This window comes from Pan paniscus, chromosome 7 (assembly GCF_029289425.2).
Source record: "Pan paniscus chromosome 7, NHGRI_mPanPan1-v2.0_pri, whole genome shotgun sequence".
Classification (NCBI taxonomy): Eukaryota; Metazoa; Chordata; class Mammalia; order Primates; family Hominidae; genus Pan; species Pan paniscus.
In genome coordinates, this window is record NC_073256.2 from 104,048,395 (window position 1) to 104,068,977 (window position 20,583).

The window sequence follows — 20,583 nt, forward strand, 5'->3', positions numbered from 1 at the left end:
TTTTCCTTTTTTGTTATACAGAAGGTAGTATTGTTCTATAAACTGTTCTGTAACTAGCTTTTTTACTTAGCAATTTATCTTGAAGTTTTTTCCATATCAGTACATAAAAAGCTTCCTCTTCTTTGTTTTAAAGCTACAAAATGTTCTACTATATAAATTATATAAATATATTTCAGTATATTTAACTAATTCCCTCTTGAGAAACATTTGAGTTATATTCAAGTATGTAAGTAAATGTGATGTGAAAGTATGTGCTCACATACTTGTGAAAGCATGTCTGTGATGTAAAAGTATGTTTACATTTTTTTTAGAATTACAAAATTTAAGATGAGTAAGATAATTTAGGGTAATCTAACCTAACCCCTTAATTTTACATCCCATACACCATGCATTCAGCAACTGAAAAAGGACAAATAGAAAAAAACAAAAAGTATAAAATACTCATTTGTAATTATAGCTAAATTTAGAAAGACAAAGCATCCCTATTTTAGATTATAAAAACATCTGTTATGAGATATGAAATAAAAACCAGGAGCAACTTTCACCAGTAGACATTTTTTTTCTTCATTCATTAAAAAAAATTATAGCATTGATGAGGGCAGAAAGATGGAGAAGAGTTTGGGAAAAATTAAGAATATTGATAATTTTAAGATACTTTAAATTGTTTCAAGATTTCCATTATAGGGAAATAGAAATATTTCCATTATAAGGGAAAAGACAATTAAATATAGTTATCTTACCTTTAACATCCTATTTGCTCTAAATATTGGATTAAACCCAAAGAAGAGGTAGCAAATATCAAATGGTATTATTGATGCGACATCCAACTGTTGAAAGAACACATTCACAAATATGTTGTGTTTACATGCCTTTCTGGGAATGGATGGATTTACATTGATGTCTGTAAAAGTTGACCAATCACAATATATTATTTGTTGTTTAATCCAAAACTGCTTTCAATTAACTATGCATGGGACTTTTTAAGGTGTATTAGCACCATGAAAACTATTTTGTAGCCTCCTTCCAACATATTTCATTTCCACCTCCGTGCATCTGATCTCTCCTTAGGCATTGCATTTACTGGGATTTTTATTGAGCTGTCACATATACAATGGGCATAGTTGCTAATGTTAAAATACGTTTTAACAGTGTTTTTAACATGGGGCTCTTCGACCAAAAATCAAGTCCATTCTTGATTTTATTTGAAAGCATTGTACTTTCATTGTAGTGATATATTTTTATGTTTCAGCCAATTCTCCTGTGTTCACAGTTGATTATATTGTGGTTCATTTAGGCTCTTCAATACTTTCTACTCTTGTCTACTTTGAACCATTTTGCTACCAATAAACTGCTTTAAAAGTATCTATCAGAGCCTGTGCAGGCTGAGAGAGGAGAGCAAAGAAATCAATAATGTTTGCAATTAATCAGCAGCTCTGATGGGAGAAGGTATTGAAAATATTATTATAGCTAAGAAATTTTCAAAAATTGTCATGTATTAAAATTATTTTGGCCTTCTGTTACCCTGGTCATTATGAAATGACAATGTCATACTTCATACTTTCTTGATGGCAACAACAATAAGAAATTCTTTTGTGTAAAATAATTATTCATTTTTATTAAATTTTACATGGTCTTAATAGGGTATGTGAAAAACTTTAAGACATTTTAAGACAATTAAGAGCAGTTAAGAACATATTGTAAGGCCACACATATAAAATAGAGAGCTGAGGAAGTCCTAGACAGAGGAATCCAGCAAGAGAAAGAAATAAAGGGCATTCACATCAAAAAAGAGGAAATCAAAATATCACTGTTCGCTGATGATATGATCGTATACCTAGAAAACCCAAAGACAAGCCTCCTAGATTTGATAAACAAATTCAGTAAAGTCTCAGGTTGTGAAATCAGTGTACACAAATCAGTAGCACTGCTATACACCAATACACATACAAAAATGACCAAGCTGAGAAGCAAAGCAGGAACTCAATCCCTTTACAACAACTGTAAAACAACAACAACAAATCCCTAGGAATATACTTAACCAATGAGGTTAAAGATCTCTACAAAGAGAACTACAAAACACTGCTGAGAGAAATCACAGATGACACAAACAAATGGAAACACATCTCATGCTTATGGATTGGAAGGATCAATATTGTAAAAATGATGATACTGCCAAAAGCAATCTACAGATCCAATGCAATTCCCATCAAAATACCAACTTTTTTTTCACAGAATTAGAAAAAACAATTCTAAAATTCATATGGAACTAAAAAAGAGCCCTCACAGCCCAGGCAACCCTAAGCAAAAAGCACAAATCTGAAGGCATTACACTACCAGACTTATAGTTAGCAAAACAGCATGGTACTGGTATAAAAGTAGTACATAGACCAAAGGAACAGAATAGAGAACCCAGAAATAAAGTCAAATACTTATAGCCAACTGGTATTGAACAAAGCATACTAAAACATAAATTGGGGAAAGGACATCTTGTTTAATAAATGGTGCTGGGAAAACTGGCAAGCCACATGTGGAAGAGTGAAACTAGATCCCTATCTCTCACTTTATACAGAAATCAACCCAAGATAAATCAAAGACTTAAATCTAAGACCTGAAACCATAAAAATTGTTGAAGATAACCTTGGAAAAACTCTTCTGGACATTGGCCTAGGCAAAGAATTTATGACTAAAGCCCCAAAAGCAAATGCAACAAAAATAAAAATAAATAAATGGGACCTGATTAAAAATGTTTCTTCATATAAAAAGAAATAATCATCAGAAAAAACAGACAACTCACAGAATGGGAGGAAATATTTGCAAACGTTGCATCTGACAAAGGACTAGTATCCAGAATCTACAAGGAACTCAAACAAATCAGCAAGAAAAAAACAAATAATCTCTTCAGAAAGTTGGCAAATGCTATGAATAGGTATTTTTCAAAAGAAGTTATACAAATGGCCAAAAAACATGAAAAAAATGCCCCCCCGCCCAAATTGCATCATATCATCAAACCTCGTTGATTTTACTCTACAGGTATTGATCTTTGTAACAAGTTAAGAAGTGTACAGAACAGTAATTAAAATAATGTATTTAAAATGAAAAAGCAGGCACACTGTTGACCTGTCTAGTGCTACTCTAAAACCTATAGTTTTCAGCTCAAATCATAATAATTTTTTTACTTGCTTTCTATTCAATTGCTCAACTCCCCTCTCAACTCCTCTATGATTACAGTCATTAGTCATTAGCCATTTTAATATTAACACATTGGCACAGATTTCTGTAGATCAACCATCTGATCCAGCAATCCCACTACTGGGTATCTACCAAAAGGAAAAGAGTCATTATATGAAAAAGACACATGCACATATAGGTTTATTTCAGCCCAATTCATAATTGCAAAAAATATGGAACCAACCGATCTTTGTAACAAGATTTGTACAGAACAGTAATTAAAATAATGTATTAAAAATAAAAAAGCAGACACACTGTCTGCTTTTTAGTGACCTGTCTAGTCATTAAGGAAATGCAAATTAAAACCACAATGAGATGCCACCTTATTCCTGAAAGTGGCCATATTAAAAAGCCAAAAAACAATAGATGTTTGCATGGATGTGGTAAAAGGGGAGTGTGTATGCACTGCTGGTGGGAATGTAAATATGTAAAACTTCTATGGAAAACAGTATGGACATTCCTTAAACAACTAAAAGTAGATCTACCATTTGATCCAGCAATCCCACTACTGGCTATCTACCCAAAGGAAAAGAAGTCATTATATGAAAAAGACACACGCACATATAGGTTTATTTCAGCCCAATTCATAACTGCAAAAATATGGAACTAACCTAAGTGGCCATTGACCAATGAGTGGATAAAGAAAATTTGGTATATGTACACCATGGAATAATATTTAGACATAAAAAGTAATCAATGTCTTTTGCAGCAACTTGGATGGAGCTGGAGGCCATTATTCTAAGTGAAGTAACTCAGGAATGGAAAACCAAACACTATATGTTCTCACTTATAAGTGGGAGCTAAGCTCTGAGTATGCAAAGGCATACAGAGTGATATAATGGACTTTGAAGACCAGAAGGGGGGGTGCGTTTGGGGTGGGACAAAAAAACTGCATACTGGATACAATGTACACTACTCTGGTGATGGGTGCACTGAAATCTCATAATTTACCACTATATAATTCATCCATGTAACCAAAAACCACTTGTACCCCAAAAGCATAGAGTTGAGATAATTAATTGCCTAACAATTTCAAAGCCTGCCGATATTGAACAAGAATAGAACTTCTGGTTTGAATTAACCAGATTAGCTATTATAAACAAATTACTTACTAAAAGTATTGGTTTAGAAATTGCATCATATCATCAAACCTCATTGATTTCACTGTAGAGGTATCAATCTTTGTAACAAGTTAAGTGTACAGAACGTAATTAAAATAATGTATTTAAAATAAAAAAGCAGATACACTGTTGACATAGTGCTACCCTAAAACTTATAGTTTTTGGCTTAAATCATAACGATCTTTTTGCTTGCTTTCTATTCAATTGCTCAACTCCCCTCTCAACTTCTCTAGGCAGACAGTCATTAATCATTGGCCATTTTAATATTAACACATTGGCACAGATTTGTGTAGACAGAGATAATTTATTTCTCATTGAACTGTAGAAAATTGAATTGACGTATTGACCAGCACTAAACCCTGTGCAAGACAATTTGCAAAGCATGTTGGGGTTGAAATAGGAGTAAGATATTGTTTCTATTCACAAGAAGTTAACAAGCTAATAGTGAATGATCAGGTACAAAAATACAGTCATTTGTCACTTAACAACAGGGACATATTCTGAGAAATGCATTGTTAGGTGATTTCATCACGTGAATATCATAGCATGTACTTACATAAACCTAGATGTATTGCCTACTACACACGTAGGTGGTATGGTATAGACATACAAGCCTAGGCTTCTAGGCTACAGGCCTAGGAGCATGTTACTGTACAGCATGCTCTGTATATTACAGTATATTATTGTATGTTACTGTACAGCATGTTACTGTACTGAGTACTGTAGGGAATTGTAACACAATGGTAAATATCTTTGCATCTAAACACATCTAAACATTGAAAAGGTACAGTTAAAAATATGATACGAAAGATAAAAAATGGTACACCCGTATAGTATACTTACCATGAATGGACCTTGCAGGACTGGAACTTGCTCTGGGTGAGTCAATGAGCGAGTAGTGAGTGAATGAAGGCCTAGGACATTACTGTACACTACTGTAGACTTTATAAACACTGTAGAGTTAGGCTACACTAAATTTATTTAACAATTTTTTCTTTAATAATAAAGTAACCCTAGCTCACTGTAACTATTTTACTTTATAAGCTTTTGAATTTTTAAAAACTTTTTTACTCTTTTGTAATAACACTTAGCTTAAAACACTCATTGTGCAGCTATACAAAAGTATTTTCATTATATATGTATTATATAAGCTTTTTTCTATTTTAAAATGTTTTTATTTTTACTTTTAAGCTTTTTTGTTAAAAACCAAGACACAAGCACACAAATTAGCCTAGGCTTACACAGGGTCAGGATCATCTATATCACTGTCTTCCACATCCACATCTTGCCCCACTGGAAGGTGTTCAGGATCCATAACATGGGTGGAGCTGTCATTTCCTATAATAACAATGCCTTCTTCTGGAATGCCTCCTGAAAGATTTGCCTGAGGCTGTTTTACAATTAACTTTTAAAAAAATTCATAGGAGTACATTCCAAAATAACAATAAAGAGTATAGTATAGTAAATACATAAGCTAGTAACATAGTTGTTTATTGCCATTATCCCCAATATTATGTACCATACATATTTGTATGTACTATACTTTTATATGACTGGCAGCCCAGTAGGTTTGTTTACACCAGCATCACTGCAAACAGGTGAATAACACATTGCACTGTAATGTTATGATGGCTGTGATGTCACTAGGCAATAGGAATTTTTCGGCTCCCTTATAATCTTATGGGACCTTCACCATATATGTGGTCTGTCATTGACTGAAATGTCATTATGCTAACACATATTAAATATATAAATTAATTTAGTCCTTATTCAAACTCAGGAAAGTAAGAGTTTGGAATAAGCTTTATGGCATTACAAAAGTATTTATCCTCTTTGTAGAATTCATCAAAGCAGCATAGAGATCTTTTATGAATATGCCTAAGTATGTGGCAATATTTAATAAAGAAAATTAGTCAGAGATTAAAAAAAAAACAATTGAAAGGGATGTTAATCATTGTAGATTTCCAACAGGGATAGTCTGAGACCTAAACCCAGATTTGTATTTTTAAACAAACTCTGAGGCCACTAAAGAATTGTCTTTGAAGTGAGAGGCTAGAGTTCACTCCAATTGGGTAAACCTAAATAACCCCTGACCTCTGCCTATTTCTCAGAGAACAAAGTACTTAGAAAATAATTATGGGCAATAAAATGTATGTTTTAGGAAAGGAAGGTTCCATGTTATCTAAACAATTGCTTCTCTTCTATTAATAATTTTTATTTTGAATATATGAGAACAAGAAAGAAGCAGGAGTAAAAACAATTTTGCAAACCTTTACAACATCATGCTACATGAATTGGGGGCTAGAATTTTGTAGACAAGACAAAGTATACAACCCATATTCCTTTACTGATGTGTAAATCAGAATTCAAATGTGGGCACTAACTTATTTTGGTCTGCTTAATTAGGGCTTATATGTTGAATTACCCACTTGGACATATAAGGAAATATATCAGGTAATTATTGAGAGGCAGAAACTTCAGGCTTATCGTTGTCTAATAAAACTTCGTATGTATAAACTTTGTTTATAGAAATCTATAGATGGGATTTAAAGTCAAAATGGTAATAGATCACGTGAGCAACTTTGAAATTGTTTGAGTCACCTACCTGAAATTTTGTAGAAGTCCTGTAGTGCTTCCTTAGCTCATTTGAATCCACCTGAAAGATATTTGTATTTTCATTAATTTTAGCCAATTTCATCAATTATTTTTTTCTCACTTTTAAATTTATAACTGTTTCTCTTGGTTGGTTCCTTCCAATCTCAGCCAATAAACATCCTCCATATTCCCAGGTATTAAAACAAAAAATGTTTGGCTTTAGTTTTCTTCTTACTATTGCCCTATTGTTTGCCACAATCAAGCTTCTCAAGAGAGTTGCCTACCTGCTTTACTCTATATCCTTCCCTCACATTCATCCTTAACTCATGGCAATTTGGTGGCAATTTGGCTTCTTCCTGCTTCTCTCATTTCATCCAGGCTAACAGTGCAAAGGTCACCAATGATCTCCTAATGATCATACCCAGGATGTCCTTTATGGCACTTAGCATCCTGTTATGGCATTCATCATGATTTGAAATGACACATATATTGCTTGGCTCATTTATTTAAAATTAGTCTACTCCATTAAACGGTAATCTATCTGAGGACAGGTTTGATTTTGTTTAGCAACTAAATTTAACTAGTGCCTAGAATATACTAAAAGCCCAATAAATATTTATTAACTGAATGAATAAAGAAATGGAGAGATGAATAAAACCTCTGAAGCATTAAAAATTTTTTGGACAATTTTTTTCCATGAAACTTTTTCTTTTCAAAGAATCTGTAATCCCACTCTTAGTTTACTTATATCTTCACTCCTACTTTTCAGTGTTCTTCTTGGATTCTTGGGCTAGTCATTTAAAAGTCAACATTCCCCAGGATTTAGCTCTCTTCTCTTTTCTCTTCATACTTGCTTCCTGGGAAATCTCACCCACGTTTATAGTTTCAGAGATTACCGTGCGGGTTGATGCTACCAAATCTCTACTTCCACCTAATATCACTTTCTTGAGCTGTTGATGGGTAAGCAACTGCCCATTGTCCTCTTCACTTAGCAGATCCACTGCACCAAACCTGAATTCATCATCATTCTTCATTCTCCTTGAGCCAAACTGCTGCTCCTCCTGTTTCCGAGTATCCTATGAGCAATCTCATCTACACTGCTTAGTGGTCCTACACTGCGCATTCTCCCTCAGCCCTCATACAACCAATAGCCAAGTTCCACTCATTCTTCCTAAAATTTTCTCATGGCCATTCTCTGCTTTATGGCACTGCTGTCTCTGCCTTTAGTCTTGTTCCCCTTGATCCATTCTACAGTGGCCGCCAGATGATCTCTAAATCAGATCACTTAAAATCCTCATTTATGTCAAATCCTGCAACTCCACATGATTTGAAGGAAAAAAGTGCAAGCACCTTTTCAGGGTATACAAAGCTCTACTTTCTGTTTTCCACTCACTTCCCGGAGCATCCCAGAAACAGAACCCACTCTGTTCAGCATTTCCTCAAATGCATCAGAGTGATGCCTTTGCCCATGCTGTCCCAGAGCTCAGAACATGTTTTTCTTTTTTTCTTGTGGAGGAAAAAGGTGCAGGTAACTCCAACTCATCCATCAAGATTTGGACTAAGGGTCTTCTCTGTCAGATGGTTTTCTCTGAGCCTTATAGCACCCTGGGCATGCCTTTTCATGACTCACAACATAAAATCCCACCATTTTTCTTTTGTTGGTCTGTCCTAGACATTCTGAGCTATGTAAGACAGTAGGGTCCAATCTTTGTCCTCTATTTCCTCAGTTCCTAACACAGTGTCTAACACACAGTAGGTGTTCAATAAATGTGTGACGAGTGATAGATGACTAGAGTGGCATTTGTTAATATTCAGACCTAAAATAATTAATGTGAATATTGGACTTTTATGTTTCACTTATATGTAGTAAAGGATTTTCTAAGGGCTCTTAATTAGTTGACCAAAGCATTATAACTTGGACACATGGAAGTAGTGTCTTCTAACAATTATCATTCAGGCTGTCTGGAAGTTTTAAACTGCTGCTTGAGCAATGTTAAAGATTGGTTAGTCAACTCCCTAGTTACTCCCCACACTACTGACTTTTTTGGCTATAATTTTTACTCATATACATGTACTAAATTTTACAGAAATATATTAGAAAATATATGACATGCTCATTTAATGATTTTTACTGTGAAACAAAATGGCTTACTGAGCCACGGGTAGACATAGATACAGCTTCAAATAAATAGTGTTATAAATCATGTACCACAAGAGTAAAATCAGTCACTTCCCTCAAAGTTTATATGGGACAGCCAGATAGATATCAAGTGCTAGACAGTTAAGTTAAAATACTACCTCCACCCTGCACTCAGGAAGAATGTTCTTAGCATATTTGTCTGTTTACTTTCAAGGTTGTCTATGATTCTATGATTGAATAAATGTAAATGCAACTAAAACTTGCTAGATTAAATGAAATGTGATTTAGTGATTTTAAAATCTATCTTCTTTAGAGCAGTAAATAAACTTGGCATCGTTAGCCTTATGAGGATCAGCATGCTTACCGGTAACAATTAGGTACTTATTTTTAAAATGTCACCCCACTTAATTCTCTCTCCCTCTTTTAAGCCTCACGATTATACCAGCGACATTTCTTCAGGGAAGGCTTACTTTAGGAAGGATATGCTAATTGCACCTAAATCCTTTTCCAATAGATAGCTTTTGAAGAAGATCTACTCAGGTGTTAGTATATTTACTTAGTATTCACCTCTTCTTTCCGCTCCCACCCCCCCAACCAAAATGGCTAAATCCATTTATTCCAAAATAAAAAGCAAAATAAACAGAAGTTGCATCACCAGGGCGCCAGGACCCCATCCTTGCCTCCTTTCTCTGTCCTGTACTATCAATAAAGAAGTTTCCCAGCCCCAAATAATTACTAGAACCTCCTCCGCATGTACCAGCTTCAACCTCCTCTATGTGTGATACAGGGGGTGGCCCTACCCTGGAATATACAAAATGTTACACAGATAGAATATGTACACTGGGGAAGGGGAGCCACCCCCAGCAGCCTGTTCTCTTGCCTGGTCTACATTTAGCCCCATTGTCCTGCCTCAGCTGCCTCTCTGAGTAAGAAGATGGGAGCCCCCGTGAGGGAAAAGTTGCTTTAGTGAGTCAGGCCATCAGGGAGGCCACCAGGCCTCCTCCAAATAAATCAACTCTATGAGCCTCTGGCTCTTAAATAACAACAATAATCATCCAGAAATTAAGGACTCAGCCTTGGCCAAGGTGGCAAAGGGTCTGCACTTGTTTGTCTCCCCCCATCACACAGGGGTCTTACCTTGCTCCTCTAAGGATAACAGGGTAACTGGGAAGGGGTGGTAAGGACCTGGTGGGGATGGAGCCTCTGGCCCCATTTCTCCAAGCTTTGCTGACAGTGGCCGGCTTTTAGATGACGGTGATCTTCACCTCATTTCTTGTCAGCATGATAGAAAAATGGAATGCAGGGGTTGCTGCCCAAGCCTGGGTGCTCCTGGGGGTTCTGCATCTCAGGAAGCAGTTGCATAATCTGCTGTGCAGTGGGATTGTCATGGGGAGAACCCTCCCTGGCCTCTTCTTGTGCAGGCTCCACGCTGTGGACGAGGCTCATCTTGCAAAGATCACCCTGTTTGTTGGCAGCCCCGAGCTCCTGTGGGAGCTGGGGCACCTGGAGCGGGCTCATCAACAGGGTTCTTGGCAGCTGCCAGGAATTTGCCATGCCACTTGTTGTGGTTGCCCACAAGCCGCAACACCAGCTCCTGCAGCTCCAGCAGCTCCAGCAGCTTCACCTTCATCTCCTCCTTGTCCTGGGCCAGGCTGCTGATGTATTCCTTCTGGTGCCATGTCTTCAGCACTGCCCTCTAGCTCTGGTACAGTGTGATGTACTTTCCTGCGGGAGGACAGGGTTCAGACGCTGGGACCCCTCTGACCACCGTGCAGCTCCCCCTGCCATGCCCTGGCCTCCCACTCACTGATGATGTCTGTCTCTCCAGACAGCTGGATGCAGCGACCTTCCAGTTTTTCCATCTGCTCCTTCAGGTCCACCTTCTCCTGCATAAGCTCCATAAAGTGGCTCTGCAGCTTCTCCATGGCCCCCTGCAGGGCCTGGTGGGCCTCCCAACACACAGAATCGCCTCCAGTCCCTGGGACTAGGGCTGCTGCCTCTGGCTCCTTCTGGACTGAGGCCACCAGGTGAGCCAGACAGTGACAGCTCACCCTTTGCTCCTTCAGCTGCCCACGTGGCCATGCCTGCTCCTCCTCGGCACTGGCCACAGCTGAGTTTAAAAATGCCACCATGGCCTCCCGACTCTCCAGTTCCTCCAGGATGCTTGGCATGAGCAGAAGCACCTCCTCCTCACTGTCCAGTCCATCTCCTTCCCCATGGAGAGCCATGAGGGTCAGCTGGGCCTGTAGCTGCTACTTCTGCTGGCTGGTAGCTTCCAGGTGCTCCTGGGTCTCCTGCAACACTTGGCAGGCCATCTTGGCCACGACTTTGCCCTGAGCTTCCTCCTGCTGCAGCTGGTCTATGAGCTGGGTCTGCAGCAGTAACTGCTTGTGGAGCTCCTTCTCATAGGGCACCTGCTGATAGGTGGCCACGTACTGCTGCAGGTGACCCAGGTACTGATCTCACTACTGCTGTAGACTCTGAACCTCTTGGCTCTTCAGCTCTACCATCTCCTTCAGCTCGCCCAGCTTCTCGCTCGGCTCCTTCTTGATGTGCTGCTCCGACTGTGATGTGCTGGTGATCTCCATGTTCTCATTGTTCAGCTTCATGAAGCCAGTCTGCAACTTGGCCAGCTGCTCTTTGAGCTCACCGTTCTGGAAGACTGCATGACTGATGGTGGTGAGGTCATTCTGCATGGTCTCCAGGGTTTGCCTGTGCACCTCCACCTGCTCCTCCCAGAGCTCAGCCTTCTGCTCTAGCTCCAGCAGCCTCTCCTCCTGCTCTAGGTTCAGGCTACTCAAGCCCTCATTGTCTTGCACCTGGGCTTGGAGCTGTCCTGCCAGACCCTCCAGCTCCTTCCGCAGGTGCTCGGCCTCCAATTATAGCTGCTGCTCCACCTCAGAGGGCCCTGCTGGGGGCTCCAGGAGCAGGGGTTCAGCGATCTGCTCCCTCAGTTTGGCCAAGCTGGTCTCCAGCTCCTGTACCCAAGTCATGCTGTGCTCCTTCTCCTCCCTCAATGTGTGCACCTCCTCTGACATCGGCTGTATCCTCTGCTACCACATGGCACTCCCTCCTTTCAGATTTTCAGTATATTGATCTTTCTCCATCTGTAGCTGTTTCAGCAACTCCATAACCTGCCCCAGGTGTGCTTCCAGCTGTGCCTGCTCCTCCATGGCCTGCTGTAACTGCTGGTTAGCATCAGGGGGTTCACACTGGCTTGAGGACTATTGAAGCAGGAGCTTGGCCCTCTCCAGCTTCTTTTGCAGATCCTCCAAGTTGAGCTGGATTCCTGACTTCTCTGTCACTAGGACTCAAATTTATCTTCTAATTCTGAGTTCTGTGGCTTCAGATCCTCATATAACTCCAGCCTGAGGGCATCTCTCTCTTTGATTAACTCTTTGTTGTACTTGTCTGTCTTCTTCTGCTATGTAGAGACAGCAGAGAGAGCCCACTCCAACTCTCCCACATGCGCCAGGAATACTGCAGGCAGCTGGCCAGATCCTTTGACTCTCCTTCAAACTGCCTGGCAGCATGCTGAGTGTAATACAGGGCTGTCCATAACTCTGCCTTCTCGGACATGAGGATCCCTATGGTCTGAATTTGAACCTGTAACCACTCCCTTTGGCTCCCTGCTTTCAGTTGCTTGCTTTCTTTTCTCTTCCAGTTGATCCAGAATTTCTTGGTTTTGTTGTTTCTCCAGATCCTTCAGGTTAGCAGATGATGCAGGGCCCTCCCCATTGACAAAGGATGTAGACTCAGAGGCAAGACCATTGAGCTGTTGAAGAGTTGTCCTGGGCTCTTGATCAATGAGAAAGTCTTGGTTTCATCCATGAGATTGGGACCAATGTCAGCATCATGATTCTGAGGTGCTGCCATGCTAGTGAGACTGGCACCAGGGGAAGAGACACCACCAGCTAACATGGTGTCATGAGCAGACAGTTGTAGGGGAGAAAGCATGGTCTTTGCACGTATCCTCAGGTGAATGGCAACCACCAGAAGTGGTTGTCTCAGGATTGCTGCCATTTTTCATTTTCTCCTTTTTTTGTTCTTGTACCTACACCAGAGTTGTTTATATGCTGATATTCTCTCAATGTTTTCTTGACCACAGCCAGTTTGCTCTGTAGGGTTTCTTCTGACATCACAGGCAGGGTGGGAGGTGGGGTTGGGGCCATATCAGCACTATCCTGGCAACCACTGCTAAACACATCCAGTCATCTACCGGGCAGATGTGCAACTGATCCAGAGGAGAGTTAACCAGGGCCACACTAGAATGCAGAATAGGGTGTGGCCTCAATGCTCCAAGCCCATTGGTCAATGAGAAAGATGAAAGGGAAAGGAAGCATGGCCAGGTGGCAGCATGTCCAGAGGGACGATTTTTCTCATGCATCTGTACAATGGAATTATAGGATTGTTGGGCTCTTGCTAGATTATATTGATTCTTATTAGCTCCAAACTGGACTCTGGCTTTGCCTCTGACTAAGATGGCATTTATTTGCATAATGACCAATTCTTTTGTGTAGGCACAGCTACAGCCCTGTTTTGTGAGAAGTTCCATACACAGTGCTCCCCCATCCAATACATATCCTCCTGAGAGAACAGGTAACACCACTCGAACAAATGGAGGATAAAATGGAAAATTGTCCTGCTACACTCCAAAGTCTATGAATACCAATACTAATAACTTGGCAATTCAGTTTAAGGTCCTCTTCATAAGGCCAGTTAGCTCAAGGCAATAACATTCTTCCCAGGCCTCTTAAGAAATACTCCTACCCCAGAAAAGGCCCTTCTTTCTGGTGTTAGGAGCCATGGTCCAGAAACACAAATCCAATAGAATTTCAGCCATTTACCTCTCAGATCGCCTCCTCCCTAAAGTTCTACTTTCCTGGGTTTTTTTGTGTTTTGTGTTTGGCCTTGGTTCTTCATTCGTTCCCCCATATGAGTCAGTAAAAATGTAGCCATTAGCAACTTCAGTTAATATATAACAGATTCATACTTTAGGACGACAACCCAGTTGACAACCACAACAGTTTCTTAAAAGACATGTTAAACAAAATATATTCTATGCTTTCTTTTTCTTTTATGATCTGAAGATCATTGTGCAAAAGACTATCACGGTCGACCTTCTGCAGTTTAACATGCCAGTCATGTACTGTCATTTATGAGTTCCACTGAATAAATCCTTTTCAAGCAATATTGCTTATGCTTTTGCCAGAAGATAAAAATCATGTAAGAGTTAATTCTCTGTCAGGAAGAGGACAAAAAAATTCCAGCAGACCTGTTTTATGTTTTATAACTCCACGATCTGCATACGTCCCTGAGCTCTTTCATAAGTCTATCTGAAACTTGCACTGACCCAAACACCACATCACATTTAAATGGCCTTGACTTTGAGTCTTCCTAATTTTCTCTAATGTTGCCAAATTTTCTTTTTCAATTCCTTCATCCTCCAACTTTTTCCCACTAATAAGTTCTTCTTCCTTCATCTTACAGTGATTTAAGTATTTTATATCTCCAGCCATCTCTTCTTCCTCTTCTTCTGAAGTCACTTCTATTTTCCCATTCTGACCCATGGGTAGTGGTTGATCTAGCATCTCAAACATCCAAGTGCTTAGGAAGGTTATATAATCTGCAGAGTTCGCATATCAACCACTTCAATTGCTGACGAAGGTAATTGTTGTTCTTAGTATCTTCTGGACGTTCCAGAACTGATGTCAGATTTGGGTCATCACAGTCCACAAACCATATTGGTGAAAAAGATGGATAGGATTCTTGGAATCTCTAGGCACGAGAAGAGGCTCAACCCATCATGGAACAGTCCTGCCCTCCGTGGTGTCTTGTCCACAGGAGATTCGGCAATGTGTAAATATTCAGGAGACTGGCCCAGGTGCAGGGCTGCGAGGGTGCGCTGCTGTCCCCGTCCCGCCGCCGGCAACTCAGTCCGCAAGGCTGAGCATGGGGCGCCACTGCAGCTCTTTGTGAGCCTGCGCCAAGCCGCACACCGCAACCCGTATTCACTCCTTCTGATAAACAATTCATAGAAACTTCATAATTTTACACAGGACAGATGGAAGAGGTATTTTAAAAGAATATTACCTGAAACAATTATAATGCAGATTAAATAATTATTCAAGGAAATAAAATCCTCGAACTGAGATTATCATTCATTCACTCCTTCAAACATTTCTTGAGTATACTCTAAGTTCCTAGGATAGATAAATAAGTGAATCGAATACTGTCCCTACTCTCAAGAAACTTATCCTCAGTTAAGAAAGAGAGATACATAGACAAATAGGAGACAAGAGGGAAAAGTGAAGTGTGTGGACAACCATTCATTTAATTCATTTGACAATACATTTAATTCATTTGTATTTTCTATATGCCAGACCCTGAGCTAGGTATCTTATTCAATCTTCATAATAGGTTTATGAGGTGGGTACTGAGATAGCCAGGTGGGAGGGGGTTGCTGGAGAAACTCCAACCAGCCTGCCCACTGAGGTGGAGCCTTGGAAAGTTTGCTACATTTGCAGTAGGGAGGAGCCTGGTCCCTCCTCTTCCTGTGTGGAACCTGGAATTCGAACAGTGGGCACGAAGCACTCTAGCATGGGGCTCTGGCCTTGTGGAGGATCCCTGTTTCCCCCCCTTTTTAAACCTTTTCACACAATAAAGCCCTGCTTCAGTCACCCTTCAAACCGTCTCCGAGCCTAAATTTTCATGGCCATGGGAGAGCCAAGGACCCTGTCTTTAGCTGAACTAAGGAAAAGTCCTGCAACAGTACGACTATTCCCATTTTGGGGGATGAAAAAGATTGTATTCAATAAAAGGGTAAGTTTAGTTTCTTCAAGTTAATGCTATTAGCAAATTTCAGAAGTGAAATTTGACCCCAGACTGTTGGTTTCTACTACTTCATAATTAGCCTAATAAATATTTAATACAATTAAATAACAGAATTATGAGTAAAGTGTAGGAAGCACAGAGAAGGGAGTGGTTTTCTTCAGATTGGTTTATAAAGAGCAATTGAGAGGATTAAGTACCAAAAGCAGTTGATTATAAAGGAAGGCCTAATTGACATTGTAACTAGATGACACTGAGGATTTCTGTGAATTTTGTGATTGGTAGGTTTAGAAAAGAGTTGTGGATGTGAGTGTCTCTTATCTAAATAATCTTCACTGTCATCTCCAACTCAATTTCTGCTATCTATAAAGGAAATTACATACAACAGACTTTTTGTTTGACTGCATTTCAAAATTCTGTTATCTTTGTAGCACCACTTTTAGGAGAAAGATTTTATAAATAAATGCTGTGAAAATCTTGTAAGGCCTCCTGGTTTCTATTGTAGCTGTTAGCACCTCAATCTGTTGTCTGTTACTTGCTTATTTTCCTTCAAGGCCTTGGGGAATTCATATTTCCATCCTCCAGTTATGGTGCATTTATTTAATAAATTAAGTAGATGTATCTACCTAGCAACTGTAAGTATTTAATAAATGTCTCTTGAATGAATGATTCAGTGGTGTTACCAATGGTAGCATGGATAGCTAAATATGAGACCTTCGGGTTGGGTACTCAATGTGCATAGTCTTCTTACCAAAATGTAATCAAGTTTCAAAGGCTGCAGCTACTTAATCTAAATTAAAGAAACCATTAAACTTCTTTTGAACAAACAAAGCAATTATTTCCTGCTCTATATTTGTAGCTTATGATAATGCATTTTAAATAGAGCCTGTTGAGTGTGTTTTTTACCAGTTATTTTTCTTGGTTTTAACACTTCATTGTGTGCAAAAGCCTCTTAGAAAATTGAAAATAAAAGTCTCCCTTTACTGATTTTGTCATTTTCCATTTGTCAAACATTGATTTTCTCCCCCCTTGTGAGTCTAATGGAGGTTGAAATTAGTGTTCCTTTTGTTGTTGTTTACTTCTTATTTGTACACCGTCATCACCATTCATCAAGCTGCCAGGTTGCTCTGGGGATGGTGCTGGTGATTTAACTAATGCTCTAAAGTCTGCACAAGGAATTTTTTGAATAGACTTTTGGCACAGCTTTGGCTTTTGCCTTTAGTATTTCTTTCTAGGAAAGATTTCAAATATAGAAAACACTTTCCAGAAAATGACAATTATTTTAAGGAAGAAAAAAATATTCAAAGCTATTCCTTTCAGCTTTTTGATAATTTAAGACCTTCTGAAGATTCAACAGAAAATATTAAGGAGATTAAGCGACCTAACTATCTTCTTCAAAATTCTACATGGACCTAAGATGCCATATAGGCAGTCAGTCTGCTCTTCCTATTGTGATATTGGAGGACATGTTCTGTGCAGCCCTTGCTGAGCCTTGGGAGGAGGATGGCACATTGGCCACAGTTGGAAACGTAGCATCCTTCTAGTTAGCTGGGGAAGGGGCTTGGGGTAGTGGTTATAAGACTTGGGTTTGTGCTTGTGAAAACACATTTTTCTGTTTCTTAGATTGATTGGATTGACAATAAACTTCCCTCAACACTGAGAATAAATCCAGGAGAAGATAATTTCTCCTAAGGGTAAGAATGCTAATTTCTTAGGAAGGGCACTGCATTTGATCATGAGAAATAGGATGTGATGAATTTGGCAAGTAAAGAATAAAAAGATAGACCTGTAGATGCCATATTCATTAAAAAACAAAACACCAGTGGAGGTGTTCTACGTACTGGTGATTTGCCCTATCTGTGAGGGGTGTGGCTACCTCTCTGTGGTTTGGCTGTATTGATGGAGATCTGGATGGCTCATTGCTCTTTCATTCTCTTACCACACTGAATAATAGTATGTTTTGCAATGGTGGAAATCTTCTGTGCTGTCCACCAGACACATGGTTGTTGAGTTCTGAAAATATGAACAATGTGGCTGAGAAACCTGAATTTTTAATGGTATTTAATTGTAACTAATTCAAATTTAAATTTGAATGGACGTATTTGCCTAGTGGTCACCATATTGGACAGTGCGGTGAATCTATATTGATTAAAATGGTCATGACCATATAATGGCCAAAAAACAAGTGAAAAAATGCTCCACATCACTAATCATCAGAGGAATGCAAATCAAAACCACAGTGAGATACCATCTCATACAAGTCAGAATGGCTATTACTAAAAAGTCAAAAAACAGCTGATGCTGGCAAAGGCTGCAGAGAAAAGGCAGCACTTATAAACTGTTGGTAGGAGGGTAAATTAGTTCAGCCACTGTGGAAATCAACTTGGAGATTTCTCAGAAAACTTAAAACAGACCTACCATTTGACCCAGCAATCCCATTACTGGGTATATATCCAAAAGAAGACAAATCTTTCTAACAAAAAGACACATGCACCTGCATGCTCATCGCAGCATTATTCACAATAGCAAAGACATGAAATCATTCTAAGTACCCACTAACAGTGGACTGAATAAAGAGAATGTGGCACATATACAACATGGAACGAGATCATGTCCTTTGCAGGAACATGGATGCAGCTGGAGGCCCTTATCTTAAGCAAATTAATGCAGAAACAGAAAAACAAATACAGCATGTTTTCCCTCATAAGCAAAACATTGGATACTTACGGACATAAAGATCAGAGCAATAGAAACTGGGGATGACTAGAGGGAGGAGGAATGCAGGGAGGAAGTGGGGGAGGGCAGAAAACTTAATTATTGGGTACTATGTCCAGTACCTGGGCCAATCGTACCCCAAACCTCAGCATCACCCAAGATACCCAGGTAACAAACCTGTATGTGTATCTCCTGAATATAAAATAAAAATTGGGGAAAAAAAAAGGGTAATGAAAGCTTTGCTTCCTAAGTTAGGTTTTCCCAAAGTGTCCAGGCCTAAAACCCTGTGCTTGATTTCTCTACTACATGGAGGCACTTCACCTGGTTCCTACTACACAAAGATAAACAAGGCACAGTCCGTGTCCTAAAATATTACAGCCTAGTACTTTCTCACAACACCAGGCTGTCTCCTAAGAAGGTTGAGTAGGTTCTAATGAGTGAAAGAATACCTATCTTATTTTTTAAAGTATTGAGGTGAATGGTAGACTGTAATGTGATAGAAAACAACTGCTTCACAGACTGTTTGAGGCTTGATTACCAGAGGAATATATATTAAATGGTTTCTTCTTTTGGTATTGATAATTGATCCATTTAAAAAACATTATTTAGGTAAAATATGTGGATAGTTTCAACATTTCAGACTTGGCACTCTCTTTGTATGCTCAAGTATTGTCAAATTCTGAAACACTTACTAACCTGAACCTGCGTGATTGTAGAGGCAAGGGCTGGGTTAGGATCCTGGCTCAGCTACTATCCAGCTTTGGGCTTTGAGCAAATAACCTCCCTCTCTAAACCTCAGTTTCCTCATTTGTAAATGGGGCTAATTACATCTTTTTCATAGTGTCATTGAAAGGATTAAGGGAAGTATTATAAATAAGTTAACTAGAACAATAATGCTAGCTGACATTTAATACTCATTCACTAGGCACCAGACACAATCTAGGCACTTCAAAGGCCTCAACTTATTTAATCTTTCCATCAATATTATGATGGTGTTTTTGTTATTTTCACTTTAAATATGAGGAAACTAAGGTACAGGGAGATGCATGTTCTCCAGCACATTGTGAACACTCAATGGCTGTTTTATAATTGTTTTCTTGTTATTATTGCTCATGACTTCTTGCAATTATCCATGCAGATAGCCAGTCAAACATTAAATAAAACAATGCTGTTACTTTTTGTAGCCCAATTAGATGTTATTCACGTTTCAGTTTCTGCCTTTCCCGAACCCCACTTACTATTATGTCTCCTCCTCTTACAAACTGGAGTCTGGGCTGGATAAATAGCATATCATAAAGGTAGATGATATCACATATGATGTCCGCAATAAGCCAGTAGTGTATGTTGTCTGCGGTTTGATATGGGAAGACGAGGCGCAGTGGTATAAACCAGCAGTTCCAGTTATAGGCAAGAGTGACAAGCAAGAGCCACAGGAGATAGAGTCGATCTGGAAAAACAGCAAGTGGTGCAATCCAAATGACATAGAACAAACACAGAAAGAATTCTGTTGCTTAGTTTGGGGTGGTTGGGGCACTACCCTCTAGAGAGCAATTTGCCATAGGAGGCTCTATTAAACATTCAACACCATTCTGCCTCTGGACTGTGAGGCTCCGGGCTTTACAAGAGATGTTAAATGATCTTATCACCTCTTCCGAAAGTGGAGAGTTTCCTTCCAGTCTCCTTAAGAAGTGGCCCCTCTGAGTCTGTCCACACAGGTAGCTGTACTATTTGGATCAGGAAACGAGAATTTCAAGAAAAGTTGGAAGGACTTTGCACAGACATCACTGCAGCCACAGACCTTTAGTTCCTCAGTAGTTAAGTTGCAGGATTGATTGCCCAGGGCAGGTGGCAGAAAGGCCACATCCTGCCAGAAGGAATATGGCACTGAATGGGAGGGCAGAGGGTCAGCCCATTAACGTAGTCCATGTCCCTTCACACATAGCCCTTCTCTGC

The 20,583-nt window shown here is 39.4% G+C and overlaps 1 protein-coding gene and 2 pseudogenes across 1 annotated transcript in view; all 3 read right to left on the reverse strand.

Moving 5' to 3' along the window:
• CNGB3 (cyclic nucleotide gated channel subunit beta 3) overlaps positions 1 to 20,583 on the reverse strand; it is a 170,560-nt gene that overhangs the window by 72,052 nt on the left and 77,925 nt on the right. Inside the window, exons 6-8 of the mRNA XM_003821153.7 lie at positions 19,869 to 20,077; positions 6,955 to 7,005; positions 741 to 827 (exon numbers count right to left, since the gene is read on the reverse strand). Of these exons, the coding sequence (XP_003821201.2) occupies positions 741 to 827; positions 6,955 to 7,005; positions 19,869 to 20,077 (347 nt within the window). The remainder of the gene's footprint in view (positions 1 to 740; positions 828 to 6,954; positions 7,006 to 19,868; positions 20,078 to 20,583) is intronic.
• LOC103786540 (golgin subfamily A member 2-like) lies at positions 10,329 to 13,252 on the reverse strand (annotated as a pseudogene).
• On the reverse strand, positions 13,300 to 18,421 carry LOC103786543 (ubiquitin-conjugating enzyme E2 Q2-like; annotated as a pseudogene).